The sequence below is a fragment of the Capricornis sumatraensis genome, chromosome 1, assembly GCF_032405125.1.
Source record: "Capricornis sumatraensis isolate serow.1 chromosome 1, serow.2, whole genome shotgun sequence".
Classification (NCBI taxonomy): Eukaryota; Metazoa; Chordata; class Mammalia; order Artiodactyla; family Bovidae; genus Capricornis; species Capricornis sumatraensis.
The window spans coordinates 92,800,071-92,824,337 of record NC_091069.1 but is presented as its reverse complement, the minus strand read 5'-3'; the positions used below and the strand labels follow the sequence as shown (position 1 = coordinate 92,824,337).

Here is a 24,267-nt window from a genome sequence, read left to right as displayed (position 1 = left end):
CACAGGGAGGGGCCGGAGATTACCTTTCAAGCTCCGGTACTAGCGCCAAGTTCCGGCCCTCAGGACCGTCTGTGCCGCTTCCCCGGGTTGCATTGCGGATCTTCCTCTCGGTGCAGGCCGGCGAGCCCGGCGGTCCGCGGGCGCGCGCCGCTGGGGGACAGCAGCGGTTGGCCCTCCGCGCCGGCAGGCGGCGCTAGTCTTGACCCGACCCAGGGCGGCTCTCGGGCCCGGCTGCTCTCGGCGGCGGCGCACGACCGTCCACGGGGCGGGGACGCGGCGACGGTGGCGGCGGCTCCGTGTCGCCCGAACCGGAGCGCGCAGGCCCGTCCCGGTGGTCGGGGGGCGGGGGCGCCATGTGGTTCATGTACGTGCTGAGCTGGCTGTCGCTCTTCATCCAGGTGGCCTTCATCACGCTGGCCGTCGGTGAGAGTGCGCGACCCGGCCCCGCGCGGGCTCCCGCTCCGGCTTGTGTGCCTGCCGGGGGTCACATCACGAGGGCGCCGGGGCGACCGGCGAGACCCCCGCCCGGCCCTCCCGCCTTCGCGGCCCCCCTCCTGTCCCGCCTCGTCCTGCTTCTCCTGGCCTCAGCAGCCTAGCTGATCGCGGGTCCTTCCAGGAGTCACAAAATCCACGCCAGCGGTGCCTGGGAGAGGCTGCCTCAGATGCCGCTTGCCCGCGCACCGCCAACCGCTGTCGCGCCCGTCCTCGCACAGCCGGCCGCGCCGAACTTTCCCCGACCCCTGCCACCGCCCTTTGGCCTCTGGCCTTCGTGCTTCCTACTCTCTCTGTTACCTTTTCCCCTCCCGGCTAGTTCCTACTGTTGATCCCAGCTGAGATCTCACCTCCTCGGAGAAGCCCTCCTTATGAGGTTTGATGGTCCGGCGCGCCCTGTTCTTCCCCTAAAGTAGCACCTGTCACACTGGGATCATCTGACTCCATTACTACTCAGCTGCCCCCGCCCGGCCCCCGCTCAGAGTTGGGTCAGGAAAGGGACCTTGTCAGTCTTGTAGTGTGCTCAGCTCTCAGCCCAGCACCTGGCATATTTGTTGGATGAGTGAAAGAAGTTCCCTTTTATTGGCCAGAGGTTAGGTTTGTGCTGAGGCATCAAATACAGGTTTCCATTCACTTTTATGAAATCTCTTCTTGGCTGCCTTGACAGAGTTTTACTTGTGACTTTGGAGGGTAACACACGGGTTGTTTGGTTTGTTCCTTACCTCATGGACTCATGAAGGTTGGGTGGGACCCAGCTGCAGATAGAGGACTGATCAGGATGGTGGGAGTGACCCTGGCTAACGTTCTCCCTGCTTGCCTTGCTCTCCTCCCCGCTCCAGCCGCCGGACTTTATTACCTGGCCGAATTGATAGAAGAATACACAGTTGCAACCAGCAGGATCATAAAATACATGATCTGGGTAAGTGACAGCTTTCCCCAGGATCCCCCTCACTCTTGACCTGCCTCAAAAGGAGGAAGTGGGGAAAGTTTGGCCTGGGTGATGAGACCCCTGATCTTGCCGTTTCCTGAGGGTGCCATCCCCCACCTCCCTGCCCTGTACCTGGTGCCCTGTGTCTGCTGTCCTGGTCCTCGGTCTTCGGAGCTTCCTTCCCCAGTGGCATCCCTTCACTGCAGGCCTTGTTCTTGGTTCCTTAAGGTGAGGGCCAAGTGCCTGCTCTGTGTTGACAGAACCATGGCTTTGCCTTTGTTTGATTATCTTCAGTGGTCTTAGCCCCTTGCTCTGTTCACAGCATTTAGAACTGAGAGGAACGTTAAGGACAGTTTTGAGTACTTGTTGGACCAAGTGACTTGTTCTAAGAGGGAGACACCGTCCCTGGCACAGTCCCTGCCCTGCTCAGGGCTCATGGAAGGCTTCTCTTCCTGAAGATACAATCCTTGCCATTGGTGTCAAAGCCACAGGAGAGACTGCTGGTGGTTTCTGCAGCTGGAGGAGAGGCTGGGGAGGGGCTGGAGGCACATTTGAACAGGAGGGGTCCACTGCCTCTCAAATCCCTGCTGTCAGCAGCCACTTTCTCTCTGGCATGACCTGGGGTAGGGAGTCAATGGTGGAAACCAGACCATAGCTGTCAGCCCTGGGTTCAGGGACCCAGCTCATAGGTGTTGATACAGGAGTCAGTCCTTCATTCAGCTAACTGCCTGCCATTTGTTATGCACTGACAGCTATAAGTCCTTCAGAACTGTGGTTTTCAAACTGCAGGTGTGATTCATTATTGGGTTGTGCAATCAATTCAATAGGTCATTATCAGCATTAAAGAAAGGAGGGGATGGAAAAGACTAGAACTGAAATCTGAACTTTGATCACATATATGTGTGTGTGTTGGGGTCACAGTGTAAGCTGTTTTTCTTACTGTGGGGTGCTGTCAGACAAACTTTGGGATTAAAAAGCGCTGCCCTTTGGGAGCCGAAAGGCTGGTTGGGGAGGTCAGATCTGTGGCTGTGAAACAAGGAAAGACTCAAGCGTGAAAAGAGTGTTGCCTGAGTAGCCCAGGGGTTAGTGAGTCCAGGAAGGCTGCCTGGAAGCAGCTCCCTGCACTGTGCACCTCCGTTGTTCAGTTCTCCACAGCTGTGCTGATTGGCCTCTACGTTTTTGAGCGCTTCCCCACCTACATGATTGGCGTGGGCCTCTTCACCAACCTTGTCTACTTTGGCCTCCTCCAGACCTTCCCCTTCATCATGCTGACCTCGCCTAACTTCATCCTGTCGTGCGGTGAGAGGGGACGGAGTGGGAGGGACAGCTGAGATGGGATGTGCCCAGCTCCGTCTTTGGCACCGAAGGGGGAGGCAAACCACTGAGGTCCTCCAGGAGGCCAGGCCGGTTGGAGGTTGGGGCTCTCACATGTGAGGAACCGAGAGCCCACACTGGCTCTAGTGACTAGAATTTGGAGGGCTGGGATGATCAGAGAGGAATGGCTTTCCTGGGGCAGGTGGGGTTTGGAAGATTCGAGAAGGGAAAGGAAGTGGGTCGGCTGAGTAGTTACAGCCCTAAGAAACCACTTGGCCGGGAAAAGCCCAAAGCCTTTCCCCGGCCTGCAGGCAGCGCCCCATCCAGTCGTCTGGCCGTAAGTCATGATTAAGGTGAGATTCATGGGGCTGCGGGTCTCCCTGCAGACAGCTGCCTTGGAGTTGACAAACGTGTTTGGAGGACCCTGGCCTTCCTGCCTTTGCTCTGCCACCAGTTTCTGACCTTAGCGTCTCCATCTGTTCAGTGATATTTGGGAAAGTCATTCGGCACATAGATGCTCTAGTTATTTCTGGAAAAGGTTCTAGACAGAATCTGGTTACCAGGATTGCCTTTTCTCCCTTCAATTGTTACTGGTCATCATACCCTTTTGTCAAGATGTCAGATGGAATCGGGGTTTCTTAGAGCTACTTTTCTATTTCTGTGAGAGAACCTGGAAAGAAACTGTCATTCACAGGAGGGCATGGTGTTCAAGCCAGGACTGAGTGCCTTGGTTTGATTCCACTGAAAGATTAGTTCTGTGGGGGTTGGTGTGAGGTGTCCTTTCTTGGAAACTACGCCCCTCTTGCATCTTCCTAGGTGGGAGGGTGCTCTCCACTCCCCCCACCCCCCACCTACAATGGCATGCTTCCTTGCCTTCCCGTTGTCACTCCCTCAACTTGCCCACTGGATGCCTGGGGGAGTTGTTCTGAAGGTCTGGGGGCGTGGGGCACCCTGTCTTCCCGCAAGCCCTTGCCCTAGAGCATGGCTAGGCCTGGCAGAGCTGTTGTCCCTGCTGTAGAAGGGGAGTGGCAAGAGAGGAGAAAAGAGGAAGGACCCGTGCTGTTGCCAGCGAGCTGTACGTGAGGGGTGTTGGGTTTGAGGGATGTCTACCCTTTACTTCACCACAGTAGGAACACCTGTGTCTGAGCAGTGGGTACCCAGGATCTCTCTCTGTCTGAATTTGGCTGCACACGAAGGAGGTGTGTGGGGCTGCAGAACATACCAGTTCAGATCAGCCAGCCTTACCCTGGGGCAGGATGAGGAGAGACCCCCGTCCCCGGAACTTTGAGGAACCCTGAGACTGCACCACAAAGCATCCAGCAGATGGAGCCCTTTATTCCTGAGGAGTGAGCGCCTCTGTCTGCGGGGCCGCCTCCTGTCTGGGGGGGACGCGGGAGCAAGTGCTCGGCCGTGACTCCCTCCTCCCTCTCCGCCCATGCAGAGCTCTCTTCAGGACTTAGGGCCGCTCTAGACCAAGTCATTTGGCACGGTGCTTTGGGCTGTGTAGCACTGAAGTCTCATTTTTATAATTCAAGGAGTTTTTTTTAATCTACTTCTAATTTAACTCATACACACTTGGCAGTGGGCAGATGGGGGCTCGTTCTTTCATTTTAACAGATGGGAACCTGAGTGCTGGAGAGTAGTGTGCTTGGCCCAAGCTGTACTCTGGGTCGTGTGTAAAGTCGGGACCAAGACTTGGCTTCCGACCTCCGGGGCCTTGTGAAGGCTAAAAGTCTATTTTATGTCCTCCCTGAGACTGACTGTGACTCTTCATTCCCTCAACAGGGCTAGTGGTGGTGAATCATTACCTAGCGTTTCAGTTTTTTGCAGAGGAATATTATCCTTTCTCAGAGGTAAGAAGTCTTCAGTATGTCTTCAGACTACTAACAGACACAGCAAGGGTAAAGGGGATTTGTGTGATTTCTTTGTGAATTCGGCTGTGATTTGAAACTGAGACTGTTCAGGGATTGCACATTAAAAAATAATAATATAGGTGATTTTAGAAAGCTGTGAGTGTGAGGAGCAGGGACTGTTTGGCTGAGGAAGAAGGGCACTGCTGTCTCCCAGTGAGTCCTTTGGGTCTCTCAGGATCCCAGCCTGCCATCCTAAGGTCAGGAAGGGGGATGGGGTGACCTGGTCTGATGCAAACCTCACAGGGCAGGGCTGGGCCACAACCTTGAACCCTGCTGCTCTAGTTTGAACCCTGGAGAAGAACAAGGTCACTTCTCCAGGAGATACGGGTCGGTCACAGTTTTGCCTTCCATGTACTTCCTTCGGTTCAGAGGAGTTGCTGGTCCTGGTGACCAGGGTTCAGGGATTTGGGCCTGAATCGTGGTCATCTTCAGTCTCCACTTTTCCCACTGAATCTTCTCCATGTCTGGGGCTGTCCTGTCTCTGCTTCCTGGGCCCTGGTCCCCTTGAGAGATCCCATGTGGGGACATCAGTGTGCACTTGACCAGCTTTCCAAGATACACAGTGACTGCTCCTGGACTGGCCTTGGCACCTCCAGGAGCAGCATCTTCTCAGTGTCTTTGTTGCCAGGTCCTGGCCTATTTCACTTTCTGTCTGTGGATAATCCCGTTTGCATTCTTCGTGTCACTCTCAGCTGGGGAGAACGTCCTGCCCTCCACCATGCAGCCAGGAGGTGAGAAGAGGGTGGTGGGAAGGGGTCATGGTGGGAGGACACCAGCAAGGCCTGAGCTGCTGGGGGAGCTAGAGCCCACCCTGTGATAGAGACAGCTGAATTCTGGGTGGGCAGCACTGTGTTCACACATACACACACACACGTACACACACTCATCTCCCTGCCTATGTCTCCACAGATGACGTGGTCTCCAATTACTTCACCAAAGGCAAGCGGGGCAAACGCTTAGGGATCCTGGTTGTCTTCTCATTCATCAAAGAGGCCATTCTACCCAGTCGGCAGAAGATATACTGACCCCCTGGGGAGGGGATGCTGGCGCAGGAGCCGGAGAGTCAGGCCCCTGGGCCTCTGCACTGGGTGGGGGCCGGGAGTTGGAAGGCACCTTCCCCCAGCCCTGGCCCTCCTTCCCTCCACTCCCCTGGAAGCCCTCATCCCCACCCTCCTCAGGAGGCTCAGCTCAGGTCAAATCTGATACTGCTGGAGGCTGAGACCTCAGAGGCTGCCAGGGAGGAGTCAGGGCCTGCTTAGCCAGGAGGCCGCCACCCACCTGGGTGCACAGAAGCCGAGCCCCTGTGGCCCTCCTGCTCCCTCCTGTGATCGGTCAGGAGTTCTGGCTCAGCCCGGGCAGGTAGTGCCAGGGCCATGAAGCTGAAGGGCAGACAGTGATAACTGCCAGTGGGCAGATGGCCATGGGAGGGGCTGTGACTTAGCACTCGCAAGAGAAAGTTTTTGCTGTTGAACTGTGATTTCTGTCCAAGTGCTGATTCCCATTTGAATAAAGATTCTAGGTGGCACTGTTTGCCTTAATACCCTGAAAGTTCATCTTCCTTTCTTCCTACACACCTTCCACCTGGACTGGCTTTGCTGCACCAGGGCTCTTTTTCCATGTTTGGGTCTTGCCCTTCCGAAGGGACCGTTCTTGTGGCCCATAGTGGGAAGGTGACAGAGATGAAGAGCCGAACCTGCTCGGGGGATGGGGAGTGGAAGTGGAGGCAACCTTTCTTAATCCCCTTCTCTCTTCTTCCATCTCTTCTTTCCCTGGGGCTCTGTGACTGCCAGGCTGGGGGCAGAGAGGGGAGAGTGTGGGACTGGGTTAGATTTTTCAGGAGAACATGTATAATATCCTATTTGTAAGTCTCATCCTAGGGAAGAGGAGTGGTTTCTGGCTGATTTCTATCTCGGGCTTGAGGAGAAACAATAAAAATTGGCTTCTAGGCAGCCTGGACTAAAGCCTGTTGTGTAAGAAACTGGTGGTGGGAGAACCTGTTTGTTACTCTAAGAGCACACAGGGCCGGCCCTCTCTTCTGAGTGGTCATGGCTCCTAGGAGGTGATTGTCTTCTAAGAAGACAGGCCAGGTCCTGGGCATAGGGCAGCATTTGTCGACCTTGCACTCCAACTCTAGTGCCTTCCAAGTACTCAGCAGTATGTATGGGAATGAAGTCCCCATGGGAGCCATTACCGGCATGTCCTGTACCTCACAGCAGAGCAGGCAGGTGCAGAGACGGGCAGCACACCTCTGATACCTTGCAGCCACTGGGAAGACCTCTGTGCTTGAAAACCTTATTTCTACCTCCTGCCTCCAGTCCCACCATAGCCCTTCATTTCCTTGGCTTTCGTATTCCCTTTCTCTTAAAAATAATCAGCCTTCCCCTTTCCTGGGGAGGAGCAGCCATTCTGGCCTCCTCTCTGGCACTGAGCCTGCCAGGCCCTTCTGTCCTCTGCAGACGAGGCTGGCCAGCAGCTGGCCTTGCTGTCTCTTGCTGGCTGTTTCTCTCACTCCAGTGGCGGCTTTGCCTTTCCACTCCACTGCTCGTGTTCCAGGGGGTGCCAGCAGCCTTGTGCTAAGTCCAGCCAACCCTTTTCACATCTCTTTCTGCATCTGTGCAGCGTTGGGCAGGTTTCATCACTGCCAGCTTCTCAAGCCCTTTTGTGGCTGGTTCTCCCTCTCTGCTCCCCTCCGGGCCAGTGCAGACTCCCCCCCTCGCCCTGTGCACAGAGTTCTGTCATGGGTTCCCTGGAGGAGCCCGTCCCTGCTCATGGCTTCAAGGAATTGAGAGCTGACCTCCAGCCCCGGCATCCCTTTTGGTCCTCTCAACCACAGTTCTGCTCCCTTTGGGCACGCAGACAAATCTTGTGGCCCAGATAGCATTTGCTGCTGTCCTCTGCAAACCTGCCTTTTTTGGGTACCTGCTTTGGCCCGAAGATCACTCAGGAGCCCAGCCAGACACCTGGTTTCTCTTTCTGCCCGGACATCTAACAGCTGTCAAGTTTACCTTCCTAACCTCTCTTTATTTGAGCCACTCCCATGGTCATCAGCTTTCACCTGGATTATTGTGACAGCCTCCTTTGGCTTCTCTGTCCCACAGCTGGAGTTGTCTTTCTAATGCATAGTTGATCCAGTCACTCTCTGGCTTACAACCTTCCATGGCTCTCCACTGCCCTCAGGATAAAGTCCAGACCCCTTAGCATGGCTTTTGAGACTTGTGGTGTCTTGGTTCCCGCTTGCCTCTCTGGCCTTGTCACTAGCCACTTTGCACTCTGAATTTCAGCCTCCTGTATCCAGAAATGCCCTTCATTCTACTCACCTGGGTACCTTCTCTGTCAGTTCTCAACTTGAGACTTCACTTCCTCCAAGGAACTCTGAATGTCCCGTCTCCCTCCAGCACACCACACAGATGACTGGTCTTACTTGCCTGCTGACTGCTCTGTCTCCCCACTAGACTGTAAGCTCCTTGAGGGCAGGGACTGTCCAGTTTTTGTATCAACAGCGCCTAGCTTGGCACCTGGCACATAGAAAGTACTCAATAAATGTTTGTTTAATGAGTGATTTGCAGTGTCGTGTACAGGGGCTAGCAGGGGATCCAGGTGAGCTTCCTGGAGGAAGTACAGGTGCTTTCAGTTTCCACCTGAAGCCACAGGACCTCCCTCCGTCCTCCATATAGAGACTGCCTCTATTTCTTTGAACTGCAGAGATGCCAGTGGCAACTGGGATGAAGGAAGACCAGCGTGGCAGGAAAGCCATCGGCAGGGTGACACTCTAGCCTTCCTCCTCCCTGTTCTGGAAAATTTAGAATGAGGCTTAGAACCTGCAGCTGCTGCTGCTAAGTCACTTCAGTCGTGTCCAACTCTGTGCGACCCCATAGACGGCAGCCCACCAGGCTATCCCGTCCCTGGGATTCTCCAGGCAAGAACACTGGAGTGGGTTGCCATTTCCTTCTCCAATGCATCAAAGTGAAAAGTGAAAGTGAAGTTGCTCAGTCGTGTCCAACCCTCAGTGACCCCATGGGACTGCAGCCTTCCAGGCTCCTCCGTCCATGGGATTTTCCAGGCAAGAGTACTGGAGTGGGGTGCCATTGCCTTCTCTGAGAACTTGCAGACTTAATATGAACAAGAGGCAGAATTTCGAAGTGGTCCCTCATCCTGGGATCCTCACCCCTGGTGAGCTCTTTGGGGTGGGCGGGGGAGATGGGGACACAAAGGTGTCAATTTTCCAATGCCAGGGCCCAGGACAGAGGGACCCCCACGCTGAGCCTTGGGATACTGCCCTAACTTGGATCTCCTGGGGGAGATTCCTTTGTGGGGAGAAGGGGATCTGGGGTGTGTGGGGGAGGAGGCTGCCAGCCTTGAACTTGAGAGTGGGCAGCCTGTGGGCACTCCCCCTTCCTCCGCATCCACATAGAATCACCACACCTCAACCTTCACTGAGCAGTCTCCAGTGGAGAGGCTACCAAAGTAAGTTTAAGGGAGGGGTGGTTTAGGGGAAGGCAGAGCAGGGAGTCCTTGATGGGCTCGCACAGCCGCCAGGAAGGCCTCGTCGAATGTCTCTCGCAGGTTCATGCTCAGCGTGTCGGTCCAGAAGCTGCCGTCACCCAAGTGCCGCTTCCGGGGCACCTCTTCCATAGTGACAGAGCAGAAGCCCTGGGGCACCTTCATTCTGTAGGGCCGTACCGAAGGGTACAGCTCGCGGATTACCACTTGGAAAGGCAGCTGGGGCACAGGCGCCACCTGGCGGCCGGCCACTGTGCGGAGGTCCACGCCACCGTGCCTGTTGGACCTCACCTCCACGAAGCAGCGGAAGTCGCGCTCTGGCCTGGGGTCGGGATGCACGCCCAGGCGGACACCCTGTGGGTAGCCAATCTGGGCAGTGGGGGACCTGGCGGGGTTGCTGCTAAGATTCCACACCTTGGGCCGCCTGATCGTGGGCGGCTTGTAGGTGGGCGCAGGCATCACCAAGGGCAGATTGGGCTGCTGTATCTGTTGCAGGCGCGCCTCCGGGGAGGGGTGGAAGCTCGTGGGAGGCCACAGTACCCCGTCCTTGCAGGTCTTGGAGAGGGCAGTGGCCCGGGGCGGAGCACGGGGCTCTCGCTGAACGCTGGGTATTAGGGACTGGTCTTGGAGTAGCAACTTGTGATGGAGCCACTTCTTGAAGTCAGCTTCTCTCAGAATTTGGTGCTCCTTCTGCAACATCAGAAAGCACAAGATACTTCTGGACAGCTGCTCCCCCTGTGTTTCTGTGAAAGCAGGCCCTGTGGCTGTAGCCCTGGAAACCTCAGGTCTAATTGAGCAGATACCTTGCTGCCCTTTGCGAGCCCAGAGTCTAATGAGAGAAATCCCTGCTTTGTGGGAGCCCTTGTTCTGATGAGGAAAATACTGCCTGGAGGGGCCCCTGGCTCATGTGACAGACAGAGCCTTTCCCACAGGGGAGACCTCCAATCAGATGGAGACTCGGCCTCTGCCCTAGGTGAGGTCTCTAGTTTGAGTGCGGAGACCCAATCCCTGCACTATGGAAACGCTTGAGGCTCCTGCGTCCCCCATAAAGGAGTTCCCAGCCTGCCTTAAAAGTTTCTGGTTTGATGGGGGGAAAAGGCAAATGAGCGGTACAAACTTATCCTTGACCCTGGAAGGAGAGAACAGAAAAGTCTGGAAGGCCAGCAACTGGATGGAGCGAATCTAAGCAGGCTTCTTGGAAGTGGAGGCCTTGAGCAGTCAGGGTAGGGAGAGAGACAGTTGGCTGGTGCTCCAGACTGGATGGTGATGCTCTCTGTCCTTGCTTCCACTAGAGCTGAACCTTCACCTTGTCACAGAACCACCCCCTTCCCCCTTCCCTGTCTCAGTGTCTCAGTTCCCAGACTGTTGCTAAGCAGTCAGGTGGTTTGGAGACTGACCCAGCTCCAGAGGTAGGTAGGCCCCCTGATTAGGCTAAGCCAATCATCATAATTCCATCAGCCTTGCCCCAGACTTCAGTCAGTCAGCACATGGCTTTCCTTGAGCTGTAGGGATTGGAACAAGAATGCACAGGTGATCCAGTTGAGGCCAATAAGAGACAAGGGGAAATCTTCACGGGGCTTCGGGGAAATTTTAGAGACACAGGAACAGATGGGCTTTGCCTCCTCTGGATACACACAGGACTGTGAGAGCTGGGTGAACCAACAGAGGGTATGACAGGGAAAACGAGAGGAATGCAGCTGGGACAGAGCTGAAATACCCGAGTTTGCCAGCCCCAAAGCCCTCCCCACCCCTGGATCTGCTTAGGAGTCCCAGCATCTTCTTTTGGAGTTTCCTGGTTCTTGCATTCTGTGTAGCTATACCTAGCATTAAAATCCTTTACTCTCCTTTTCTGCCCCAGTCAGGGTCTGACATTGATCTGGGCCCCTGCCAAGTCTCTAGCTTGTCAGCCTCCAGCTCACATCTGATTCCTCGTCTGTTCTGAACTTGCACTTCCTGAAGTATACCATGCTCTCGCGGGCCCCCATGCCCCTCCACAGGGCTGTCTGTTCCTTCTACCAGGTCAGCTCTTCCCCGATTGTTCATATAGCCAACCGCGCCCACCTATATAGACTCTTCAGCATTATCCCTCCGGCACCCTCCTGGAGCTCCCTCCTCAGAGGAGGGGGAGGCTCTTTCCAGATGGGACCGCTTCTAGCCACTGTTCTAACTAACCGCACACGGGAGTCATGCTCACACACCTGGGTCACAGCTGATGCCCAGCGCCCCTGCCCGCCCTCCCCCTTACTTGATACTCAGTCAGGTAGTCCTCCTCCATGAGGGCCAGCTGGTCCTTGAGCCTCCTCAGTTTCCTCATCTCATGGGCAAAGTCCTTCTTGTCCCGTTTCCACATGGCATCTTTCAAGAACCTGGTGCCAAGGCGGGGATGTGTCATTCCTTCAGCTTCCCCCTGGGCTGGGAAGACTGGCTGCTGCTGAGGGCCTGGGTGAGGGTAGGGGCGCCACCAGAGATGAGGTGAGCGAGATGGACCACCCCCCGTCTGGCCAACTACTTCCCTGGCGGTGAGAGAGGAAAGTGATCACCACATTTCCGCTGAAGGGCTAGGACCTCGAGGTAATGCTAAACCCCAGGGATGAGGCCCTGTGGAGAGCCCCAGGAATAGCATCTTGGAGAGGGGTTCCCCTCCACAGACTCATCCTTGGGTGAGGGCCCTGGGGAAGGGTGGCAGATGGGGGCAGTTCTCACCCCTCACCGGGCACAGACTCGGTGGTTCCATATTTTGCAGTAGTCAATGGGCTTGCAGCCTGTGGCATCTCGTGCGTGGACGTTGGCACCTTTCTGCACCAGGACTTTGACACAGCTCAGCAGGCCCTCGCGGGCTGCCAGATGCAGAGGTGTGGAGCCATTGCACGTCTGACTGGAAGGCCCCGCCAGGGAGAAGAGGGGAGAAAGGAAGGATGAAGGGCATCACATGGGCAAACCAGCTCCTAGGTCTGCCATGCTGCTAGTCCACTGGGTGACCCAGGCATGTCCTTTCTCTCTGTACCTCAGTTTCAGCTGTTGAAGGAGGGTTTGGACTAAGTGAACAGCAAAAGTCTGATTATGGAGTATGTGACCATGAGGACCTTACCAAAAGGAGAGCTGGGTTGGCTGGAGTGCAGAGACCATGAATCTCATCTCCTCTTTAACCACCCAGGCCTCCTCCCCCTTCCCCACGCCTGGCCGTGGCCCACAAGGCCTGCGTGACCAGGGCCCTCTTCCCCCCCCAACTTTGTCTTCTGACCTTGCCCCATTCTCTCCCAACATGGCCTTTGCACCTCTGCCTGGAATAATTTTCCCCGGCTCTTCACCTGGCCGGCTCCTCTCAGTCCTTTCCCTAGAGGTAACTGCCCATTCCCAAATAGGTCTTCTTCTTGTCCCCTTTACTGACAGCTCCATTACCCTTCATAACTGCTTACCACACTCTGTCATTTTGTTCATCTGTTTGCTAGTTGACTAGCCACTCCTACACTAGTATGTCTCCTTTAGGAGGGCAGGGACCGTGGCTGTTACATTCACTGTATTCCTCAGTTCTGGCCCAGTGCTCAGCACATTAGATGCTGGATAAATATTTTGAATGAATGCAGTCTCTCTAAGCCATTCATTCACTTTCTCAATGATCACAGTAGTCTCATGTGATAGGCATTGTCATCCACCCAAATTTCAGTTGAAGAAACTGAGGCAGTAGTTCCTAAACTCTGCTGCCAAATGAGAAACAGCTGGGGCTCTTTTGCACCTGCAAAGCCCGGGCCACATCCCAGGCCAATTAAATGACAGACTCCTTTGGGCTGAAACACAGGCATTGGTATTTTTGAAGCTCCCCAGGTGATTCCAGTGTACAGACAGGTTTGGGAACCAGAGCACTGAGACTTAGGCTTGAGTGACTTCCTGGGGTTTTTCTGTCTGCTGGCAGGCAGCAAAACCAGGACATGAAGTAGGTCTGCCCTCTTTCAAAGACTCTCAGCCACTACCACGTGACTGCTTCATGTGGGAACGAGTTCCTGGCACCCCACAGCTCCTCTCTCTCCGCCTTGACTCTTCCTGCCTGGATGTGGGGTTCTTATCTGCCCAGCCTGCCAGCCCCTCTCCCTACACAGGCTGGACTCACGTGTTGAGGGCCGCCCCTTGCTTAATCAGATAGTGAATGCAGGGGAGGGCCATGGTCTTGTTGTCAGCATGGATGACAAGGTGCAGAGGTGTCTGGCCATTGTTGGTGGGCAGGTTTACGGGAAACTTGTACTCCTCCACCAAGACCTGCAGGCATGCAAGCTTGCCGCTCTGGGCTGCAAAGTGGATGGCAGTGAAACCCTGCGGGGGCCAGAGGAGACGGAAGTGGTTGAGCGGGACTGGGCCCTGGGTCCCACAACCTAACCTAGAGAGGCTTTCTTGGGATTACCCTCACCTCTTCTCTGTGCCCATGGGAATCCCACGGTTCCCTTTCCCACTCCCTTATCTCGCTCCCCACAAATTGCCCTAGAGACGGTAGGAAGGTGAATTAGAACCGTCCACCCAGAAGCTCCACTGTCACTCCTTGCCAGGTAACCACTGTGTGCGGAGCTCTTTGTAGGCTGGAGAAGACTTCGGTTGCTGCCTCTGCACTCCAAGGCCTTACCTTGTCATCGGCCACGATTTCGCCACATTGCCAATTTAGACAGAACCGCAACCATTCCAGGTTGCCCAATGAGGCCGCGAACAGCTCGTAGTAGCTTCCTCCGATCGCCCTCTGTTCCCACTCCTCGGTTAGACTCATGGAACTGGAGCCGGCGCGGGGAGGAAGGTGGGCGTGAGCCTAGAGGCCGGCCCAGGGCGCGCCGGGCGGCAGGGCGATGGGGAAGTGACAGTTGTCGGGGGCCCCGGGCACCTCTTGGGAGGTCAGCCCGGCGCGGCCTGAGCCCTCCCCTCCCCGCCCGGACGTCCGCACATCACGCCCGCGCCCACCTGCGCCGCCGGACCGCCGACTCTTTGCGGGTGGTTGAGCCCTTCTTCGCCAGTTGCAGGTGTAGGTCGCCGGAGAGGTACCGCCGCCTGATAGGTGCCGCCGCCCACCTGACGAAGTGCCAGCTCGCGCTACGGGCGGAGGCCGGCAGGCGCTCCCGGACTAGGGTCGTGGTGGAGGGGCGGGACCTGGGCGCCTCCCTGGCCGGGTCACCGACCAGCTGGTTACCCCCCGCCGCGGCCCACGCGTCCTGGAGACTCGGCATCTCAACACCCCACACGGAAAGACGAGTAGCTTTTGTTTCTGATTATAAAATTAATAAGTGCTGATTGTAACAAAACAGGAGGGCAATGAAGATATTAAAAATCACAACCCCATTACCCACAGAAATCATGATCTATTTCACTATATGTATGCATATCCTATACGTGTTCCTGCCTCTTTTCATTCAGCCTTATACAATGAATTAGCTTCCGTTGTCAGTCCACATACTAAACGTGAATTATGACGCAACCATAGACCGGCATCATAATGGATGCGCTGCCGTTTCACTTGTGATATCTGGGGCTTCCTGGTGGCCCAGTGGTAAAGAATCTGCCAGCAATGCAGGAGACGTAGGAGACGCAAGTTCGATCCCTGGGTCAGGAAGATCCCCTGGAGGAGGGCATGGAAACCCTCTCCAGTATTCTTGCCTGAAGAATTTCATGGAGAGGAGCCTGGTGGGCTACAGCGCATGAGGTCGCAAAGAGTCGGACTTGACTGAAGTGACTTAGCATGCACCCTGGATATCCAGTTGTAGCTGTAGGGGTAAACACTCCCATCAAGGGGGAAAAGGAAGCCTGAAAGACCCATCCTCAGGAGGTAGGAGAGAGAATGCCTGCATCTTGAGAACAGATTTAGAAAAAAGCAGGAATCTGAGTGCTTATCACATTGTGGGGGTGGAGATGAGTCTGCACCGGACAGGTCAGAGAGCAGGTCATGTCTCTTCACCAGATTTCCAAGTTGTGTGCCGATTGTCTTATCTGTTCTCCAAAGTACTCTCAGGGAATGGGCCAAATTTGAATGACTCGTTTGCTTCAGTCTCAAAGCAGTTCCAAAGGATCAACAGAACTGTAGCTGATCTGGTGTTCTCACCTATCCACTGCATGTCTCAGAGATTGGAGGTTACATGAAGCTTTCAGTACCAGGGAGATGATTTAATCAGGCTAGCCCCTGAGTATCCTGCTTAATTTCAATGATCCCATAAGGGATCTAAAATGTAATTCCAATGTCTCTTGAACTGCTGAGAGCTGGAGTGAGTTTATCTTAAATCTCTATGCCTGGCTTTCACTTCTGGAATGGAGCACTCTGTTGACCTATTGTCCTACCATAATCAGTGAAGATTATTTTACAAACCAGTTGTCAAAGTCTCTGACATTTTCCTAAGGGCATACAGCAAATAAAGAAACTTATTCAAGAAAATCTACTCAATCTCAGCCAGAACAGTGAGAGTCTGTAGCACTTAAGCAGCAACCTGCTCCTTCCCTCTTCTCTACCCATCTCAGAGCAATGCCTGAAGCTCTGATCCAGGTGGGTATGACCAAGAGAATGGGCTTCCTTTTCCTCTCAGCTCCCAGTCGAGATATAGAATATCTCACTGAAAGAAGCAGGCTGCCAGCATCTCACCAGTGCCTCCTTTCTCTGTTCCAAGTGGTGGAGGCTAAATTCCTGGTGAGTGTGTAGCCAAGAGATTGGGGCTCCCTTCCTCCACCTGGCTCTTACTGATGGGACAAAGGCTTGACTTCAGGCATGGCAGGCTAAGAATATTGATCTCTTTGTCTCAACCTGCATGCTCATGGGGCAGATGCTCTGTGTTGGGAGAGAATTGGAGATAACCCAAATGTCCATGGACAGAATGAAAGGCTACCACCACTGCCCAGAACCCTGCACATGAAGCCAGATGTTATTCTAGGAGATGAACCACTTTCCTTGCCCTCAGTTCTACAACAGAGACTCAGAGATTATGTCCAGTCAATCCACAAAAACTGAGAACTCTGAAGCTCTTCCCTAAGTCACTGACTTCAGGGAATTCCCTGGCTGTCCAGCTCCACGCTTCCACAGCAGGGGGCACGAGTTCCATCCCTGGTTGGAACTAAGATCTGGCAAGCAGCACAGTGCAGCCAAAAAAAAAAAAAAAAAAAAAAAATTCATGAACTTCATTTTAAACAGAGCTCTGAAAGCAATGGAGATCTGGGTGGCAAGCAATTTAAAACAGGCTGTAGGCCAGCTAGTTTACCAGAGAGAACCAGGAAAAAGGAAAGCCTAGAAGAGCCCTCATGGGGTCTGAACAAACCTCAAAGACTGGCTTTAAAAACTACCTCCACAAAGGCACCCAAGTCTAATTGAATCAGACCCTAGAGTAATGTATGTCCTACAGCAACGAACAGAGCAATAAGCTGACAATTAGTTGGGTATGATGCCAGCAGAGGCAAGCCGGTTTAACAGAGAGCTCAGGGAAAGAGACAGTCTCAGAGAGTTCTGCTATAACTCCTGCCATCTTTGAGTTATTGTGCATATATCCAGGGCTGCATCCTCTGAGCAGCACATCAGAGGCTTCACAAAGAGGGGGGAAATACCAAAATAATCCATCCAAGTCACTAAAGGAATAAGCAAGCAAACAGCAACAAACAAACCTTGGGGAGTGAGTGAGTGAGTGAGTGAAAGTCACTCAGTCAGGTCTGATTCTTTCTGACTCCCATGGACTATGGCCTGCCAGGCTCCTCTGTCCATGGGATTCTCCAGGCAAGAATATTGGAGTGGGTAGCCATTCCCTTCTCCAGGGGATTTTCCTGACCTAGGGATCAAACCTGGGTCTCCTGCATTGCAGGCAGATTCTTTACCATCTGAGCCACCAGGGAAGGGGTGAGAAAATCAGTATCCAGAGTTGCTACAATATATTACTTTAGAAGTCCAGTTCTCAACAAAAAATTATGAGACATACAAGTAAACAAAAAGTAGGGGGAAAAAGCATACAACAGAAATTGTCTGTGAAAGGACACAGATATCAGATATAACAAACCGAGATTTCAAAGCAGTTATCAGTATCTTCAAAGAACTAAAGGAAGCCATACTAAAAAGTAAAAGTAAGTATGCTAATATCTCATCAAAAAAGGACTATCAGAAAAGAGAAATTATTTTAAAAAACCCAAAAATCCTGAAATTGAACAATACAATAACTGAAATGAAAAATTTACTAGAAATTCTCAAGAGTAGATCTGAACTCACAGAAGAAATAATCAGCAAACTTGAAGATAAGCAGTAGCAATTATGCAATTCCAAGAACAGAGATAAAAAAGAGTGAAGAAAAATCATCAAAAAAACACACATATACATATATGGGACATCACTATGCACACCAACATACACATAATGGGAGTACCAGGATGAGGAGTGAGAGAAAGGAGCAGAAAAAATACTTGAAGAAGTGATGGCTGAAAAAGACTAATCTACACATTTAAGAAGCTCAACAAATTGAAAGTAGGAAAACATAAAGAGATTCACCCAGGCAGTCATACTAAAAATTCTGAAGACGAGAAGAAAATTCTGAAAGTAACAAAGAGAAAAGTGACTCACCACATACAAGGGGATCCCACAAAGATAAGCAACTCACTTCCCATCAGAAATAATAAGGCCAAAACACAGTGAGGTGACATATGCAAACACTGAAAGAGAAAAGCTATCAACAGGAATCTTATATCCAGAAAACCATCTTTCGAAATGACGACAAAATAAAGACATTGCTTACCCTGCTTGCTGCAACTAGAGAAAGCCTAGTGCAGCAACAAAGACCCAGTCCAGCCAAAGATAAATAAATAAATATTAAAAAAATTTAATTGTATAAACCAATATATAATTGTATTGTTGGGCCTATAACATATAGAACAATAACAATAACAACACAAAGAAGGTGGGTGGGAACAAAGCTGTGTGGAGTAAGAAAATAAGTAAGTAAGATTTTTAACTTGAATCCACAGAGATTCAAGAGAATCTTGAATGAAGAGAACCAGAAATGGTAAATTAGAAAACAAGTATAACAAAATCTGTAAATATATACTGTTCTCAGCTTCTTTAAAAGACATAAAATTACATAAAGCAATAATTAACAATGTATTGTTGCATATATAATATATATACAAATTGTAATATGTATAATAAAATTACAAGAAAGTGGAAGAAAAATAGAGTTATATAGGATATACAGGATATAGAGGATATCCAGTATCTCCTTGAAATTAAATTAATATAAGTCTTAGATTCTGCTAAGATGAGATGTATATAAGTCCTAGAGAAAACACTAAGAAAATAAAAATCGAAAGTTTAAAACATCAACAGGATTAAAATGGTAGACTACAAAAAATTCACTTATTGTAAAAGGAAACACTAAAGGAGGAATAGGGAAACAATAACGACAAAAGACTTGACACACAAAAGTGAAATGGCAAACGTACATCCTAACATGTCAGAAATAATATTCAATGTGAAAGGATTTAATAATCCAGTCAAAAGACAGAAATGATCAAACTGAATAAACATTGAGATCCAACTATATACTGCCTACAGGAAGTATACTTTGGATTCAAAGATACAAATAGGTTGAAAGTAAAAGGAGAAAAGGAAAGAAAAAGTTGTATTTTGCAAGCAGCAACCATAAGAAAGCTGGAGTGGTTCTACTAGTATCAGACAAAATAGACTTTAACAAAAAAACTAGCGCCAAAACTAGTACTAAAACTAGTACTCTTGCCTGGAAAATCCCATGGATGGAGGAGCCTGGTAGGCTGCAGTCCATGAGGTCGCTAAGAGTCGGACACGACTGAGCAACTTCACTTTGACTTTTCACTTTCATGCACTGGAGAAGGAAATGGCAACCCACTCCAGTGTTCTTGCCTGGAGAATCCCAGGGACGGCGGAGCCTGGTGGGCTGCCGTCTATGGGGTCGCACAGAGTCGGACACAACTGAAGCAACTTAGCAGCAGCAGCAGCAGCGCTAAAGAGGGACAATTCATAATGATAACAGGGCCAGTCCATCAGAAAGATATACCAGATATGCAGATATGCAATTAACAACACAGCCCCCAAAATATGAAGCAACAACTTTCAGAACTGAAAGAAGAAATATACAGTGTAACAATAATAGTTGGAAGCTTCAACACCCCACTTTCAATAGTGGATAGAACAAGGAGACAGAGAACAACAAGGAAACAAGACTTGAACAACACTATAAATCAATGGCTTAACAGACATCTATAGCACTCTCCATCCAAAAATAGCAGAGAACACATTCTTCTCAAGTGTACACGGAACATTCTGCAAAATAAATTTTGTCTATGAATTAGGCCATAAAATAAGCCTCAATAAACTTAAATTTAAATTATACAATTGTGTGTTCTCTGACACACAGGAATGAAATTAGCCATCAATAACAGAAAGTTAAGAAATTCACAAATATACGAAAATTAAGAAACAAACTTCCAAATAACAAATGAGTCAAAGAATAAACCAGAAGGGAAATTACTTTGAGTGAATAAAAACAAAGGCACAGCATACCAGAACTTACTGGATGCAGCTAAAGCAGTGCTAACTGGACTTTTAATAGCTGTAAATGCCTAGGTTAAAAAAGGAGAAAGATCTCAGACAAATCTAAAATTCCACCTTAACAATGGAAAAAAAGAGCAAACTAAACCCAAAGCAAGTAGAGAAAAGAAAGATTAGAGTATAAATTAATAGAATAGAGAATAGAAAACAATAGATTAAAAAGCCTAAAAGATGATTCTTTTAAAGATCAATAAGACCAGCGAATCTTTACTAGACTGACCCAGAGAAAAAGATTGAAGAATTAAATTACTAAAACAGGAATTAAAGAGGGGTCATTATTACAAGCCTAACAGAAACAAAAAGGATTACAAGGGAATACTATGACCAGCCATTTTCCATCTATATAGCTTAGATGAAATGGACAAATTATTCTTTATAAAAATTTTTTTTAAAAATTTTTTCTTTTTGGCTACACCATGCAGCTTGTGGAATCTTAGTTCCCTGACCAGAGGCTGACCCCAGGCCCTTTGCAGTGAGAGCATAGAGTCCTAACCACTGGACAGCCAGAAAATTCCATGAAGTGGACAGTTTCTTAGGACAAAAAGTACCAAAATGGACTCTGGAAGAAATGAAAACTATAACTACAACTATAACAAGTAAAGTGATTCAGTTAGGAATAATAAACTTTAAAAAACTTTAAAAAAACCTTAAAGAGAAAATTCCTAGTTTAGACTTGGTGAATCGACCAAACATTTAAAGATGAATTATTACCGATTACTTATAAACTCTTCCAAAAGTAAAAAATAAAAGAGCAAGGAATTCCAACTCATTCTATGAGGTTGTGTGTGTGTGTGCACTCAGTCACTTAATTGTGTCTTATTCTGTCGCCACCATGGACTATAGACAACAGCTCCTGTGACCATGGGACTTCCTAGGCAAGAATACTGGAGTGGGTTGCCATTTCCTACTCCAGGGGGTCTTCCCGACCCAGGGATCAAATCTGAGTCTCTTGCATCACCTGCATTGGTAGGAGGATTCTTTACTGCTGCACCATGAGGTTAATATTACCCTTATACCAAAATCAGACAAAACATCACCAGAAAAAAAAAAAATCCTACAGACCAATAGCTCTTGTAAATATGCAAAAATTCTCTACAAAACACTACCAAAGAGAATCTAGTAATATGTAAAAAAGACTGTACACTATGACAAAGTGGAATTTATCCTAGGAAAGCAACATTGGTTTAACATCTGAAAATCAATTAATGTAATTTTTCATATCAATCGAATAAAAGACAAAACCCATGATCATGTCAACAGACCAGAAAGAACATTTAACACTGCTTTCCGGTGGCCCAGTGATTAAGAATCTGCCTGTCAGTGGGTAAGGGACGAAGGTTCAGTCCTTGGTCTGAGGAGATCCCACATGCCTTGGGGCAACTAGGCTAACCACTGAGCCTGCACTGTGGAGCCCGTGAACCGCAACGAAGGAAGCCAGTGTGCCTAGAGTCCGTTCTCCACAGCAACAGAAGCTGCCACAACGAGAAGCCTGTGCACTGCAACTGGAGAAAGCCCACATGCAGCGATGAAGACCCAGCACAGCCATAATAAACAGATAAGCCTTTAAAGAGCGTAACAAACTTTTAACAGAATTCCACACCTCTTCTAAAGTACTCAACAAACTTGGAATGGAAAGAAATTCCTCAACCTGATAGAATATCTGTGTAAAATCCACAGCTAACATTATACTTAAAGGTGAAAGATTGGTTTCTCTTTCAGATCTGGAACAAGACAGTGATGTCTGCTCTTTCCTCTTCTAGTCAACATTGTATTGAAGTGTTGTTATAGCCAGGGAAACGAGGCAAGGAAATGAAATAAAAGACATCCGTTCAAAAGAAAGAAGTAAAACTATCTCTACTAAGATGATATGATCTTGCATATTGAAAATCTTAAGGAACTTGGTCTTGGCAAAAGGATGGACATACAGATCTATGGGATAGATCTGGAATCCAGGGGAGAAAAAACCCCTCATATTGTCGATTGATTTTTTAAGAAAGTGCCAAGATAATTCAAGGGAGGTGAGAATAGTCTTTTCAACCATGGTGCTGGGGCAACTGAATATCCACACGCAAAAGAGTAAAACTTGACCCCTGGTACCACTTTGTATCATGACAAAAACTAACTCAAAGTGAAGGAAGATATAAATGGAAGAGCTAAAACCAAAAAACTCTTAGAAAAAAATTTTAAGGGTAAAGCTTTGTGCCCTTAGATTAGACAATAGGTTCTTAGATATGACATCAAAAGAAACAAACAAACTGGATATCATAAATTAAAATCCTCTGTGCTTCAAAAGATGCCATCAAAAAGGTGAAAGACAATCTACAGAACGAGAGAAAATATTTACAAATTACTGATTAAAGACTTGTGTCCAGAAAATAGAAAAAACTCTTAGAATTGAACAATAAAAAGACAAAGAAAAAAAAAGGAATCCTCATTTTAAAATGGGCAAAACATCTGAACACACATTTCTCCCGAGAAAATATACAAATGGCCAACAGGACATGAAAAAATAATATGCTCAGTATCACTGGCCACCAGGGAAATGCAAATCAAAATCAAAAATGAGATGTCATTTCATGCCCACTAGGATGGCTGTTGTGTCAGAAAGACCCAATATCTGCACAGCTACATACAAAAGAATCAAACTGGACTCATACCACATAAAAAAAATAAACTTTAGGTGGGTTAAAGACTTAAATGTCAGACCTGAAACTATTGAACTCCTGGCAGTATGCTCTAGGACATCAATTTTAGCAATATTCTCCTCGGGCAAGGGACACAAAATCAAAAATAAACAAATTGGGTCTGCATAAATCTCAAGAGCTTAACACAAAAGACTGCTTTGAATGGGAGAAAATATTTGAAAATGATAAATCTGATAAGGAGTTAATATGCAAAATATACAAAAACTCATACAACTCAGCATTTTTAAAAAAGACATTTTCCCGTGATTATAAAATGCTGCGTAGAGGACCTGAATAGATATTTTTCCAAAGATGACAGATGGCCAACGGACACATGAAAAGATGTTCACATCACTAGATATCAGGGAAATGTAAACCAAATTCACAGTGAGAGCTCACCTACAGCTGTCAGAATGACTAATTTCAAAAAGACTAAAAACAACAAGTATTGGCGAGGATATGGAGAAAAGGGAACCCTCAGGTACTATTGGTGGGAATGTAAATTGGTGCAGTCAGTATGAGAAACGGTACAGAGATTCCTCTGAACATTAAAAACAGAACTACCATACAATCCAACAATTCTACTTGTGGGTATTTTTCTGAAGAAGACAAAAACACTCATTCAAAAAGATACGTGCAAACTTATGTTCATTATTTACAGTCACCAAGATATGAAAGTAACCTAAGTGTCCACTGACAGATGGATACAGGTATGGTATATACATATGTATACACGATGGAATGTTACTCAGCATTAAAAAAATAAATCTTGCCACAGCATGGATGGATCTAGAAGGTATTACGCTACGTGAACTGTCAGAGAAAGACAAACAGTGCATGATTTCCCTTATATATCAAATCTAAAAAACCAAAACAAACAAGAAAACAGCAACAGACTTTAATAGATACAGAAAACAAACTTGTGTTTGTGGGGGGAGGGGGGAGATGGTGGGGGGGAGAGGGGCAGATGAGTGAAATACATGAGGAGATTGAGAGGTACAAGCTTCCAGATGAAATAAACGAGTCACAGAGATGTAATGTACAGCATAGGAAATATAGTCAGTACTATTGTCATAACTGTATATGGCGACAGATGGTAGCTAGACCTTCACGGTGATTATTTTGTAATGTATAAAAATATCGAGTCATTAGATTGTACATCTGAACCTAATATATTCAAAGTTAATCATACTTCAATTTAAAAAAGAGAAAAAAAAAACTGTTGAGGACTTCCCTGGTGGTCCAGTGGATAAGAACCCACCTGCCAATGCACGGGGACATGGGTTCAGCCCCTAGTCTGGGAAGATCCCACAGGCTGCGGTGCAATTAAGCCTGTGCACTGCAACTACTGAGCCCACGCTCCGGAGCCCCCAAGCGGCAACCACACAAGCCCTCAGCCCCAGAGCCTGTACTCCACCACACGAGAAGTGAAGTGCAAGTCACTTAGCCATGTCCAAGTCTTTGTGACCCTAAAGACTGTAGCCTGCAGGCTGCTCTGTCCGTGGGTTCTCCAGGCCAGAATACTGGAGGGGGTAACCATTCCCTTCTCCAGGGGATCTTCCCAATCCAGGGATCGAACCCAGGTCTCCCACACTGCAGGCGGATTCTTTATCATCTGGCTGCCAGGGAAGCCCACAGGACAGGAGAAGCCACCCCAAGGAGAAGCCTGAGCAGTGCAATGGAGAGTAGCCCCCATTTGCTGCAACTAGAGAAAGCCCACACAAAGCAGAGAAGACCCAGCGTAGCCAGAAATAGTGAATAAATTTAAAAAAATTAAAATAAATTTCTAAAAAAAATAACTTGAGGACGTAAAGAAATTGGAACCCTTTTACACTGTGTAAAGCCACTAACGCGGGCGGCTGCGACCGGCGC

The 24,267-nt window shown here is 49.2% G+C and overlaps 2 protein-coding genes across 2 annotated transcripts; one reads left to right on the top strand and one right to left on the bottom strand.

The window, feature by feature from the left end:
- Nucleotides 1-277: 277 nt before the first annotated feature.
- Nucleotides 278-8,156, top strand: TEX261 (testis expressed 261). The gene is made up of 6 exons (XM_068972960.1): nucleotides 278-423; nucleotides 1,332-1,411; nucleotides 2,566-2,719; nucleotides 4,520-4,587; nucleotides 5,276-5,378; nucleotides 5,557-8,156. The coding sequence occupies exons 1-6, from the start codon at nucleotides 354-356 to the stop codon at nucleotides 5,670-5,672; spliced, it is 591 nt and encodes a 196-aa protein (XP_068829061.1). The 5' UTR covers nucleotides 278-353; the 3' UTR covers nucleotides 5,673-8,156.
- A 961-nt stretch (nucleotides 8,157-9,117) lies between these two features.
- Nucleotides 9,118-14,345, bottom strand: ANKRD53 (ankyrin repeat domain 53). The gene is made up of 6 exons (XM_068967213.1): nucleotides 14,083-14,345; nucleotides 13,757-13,898; nucleotides 13,253-13,452; nucleotides 11,858-12,022; nucleotides 11,393-11,513; nucleotides 9,118-9,837 (listed from the first exon to the last, which is right to left on the bottom strand). The coding sequence occupies exons 1-6, from the start codon at nucleotides 14,343-14,345 to the stop codon at nucleotides 9,118-9,120; spliced, it is 1,611 nt and encodes a 536-aa protein (XP_068823314.1).
- Between the last annotated feature and the right edge of the window lie 9,922 nt (nucleotides 14,346-24,267).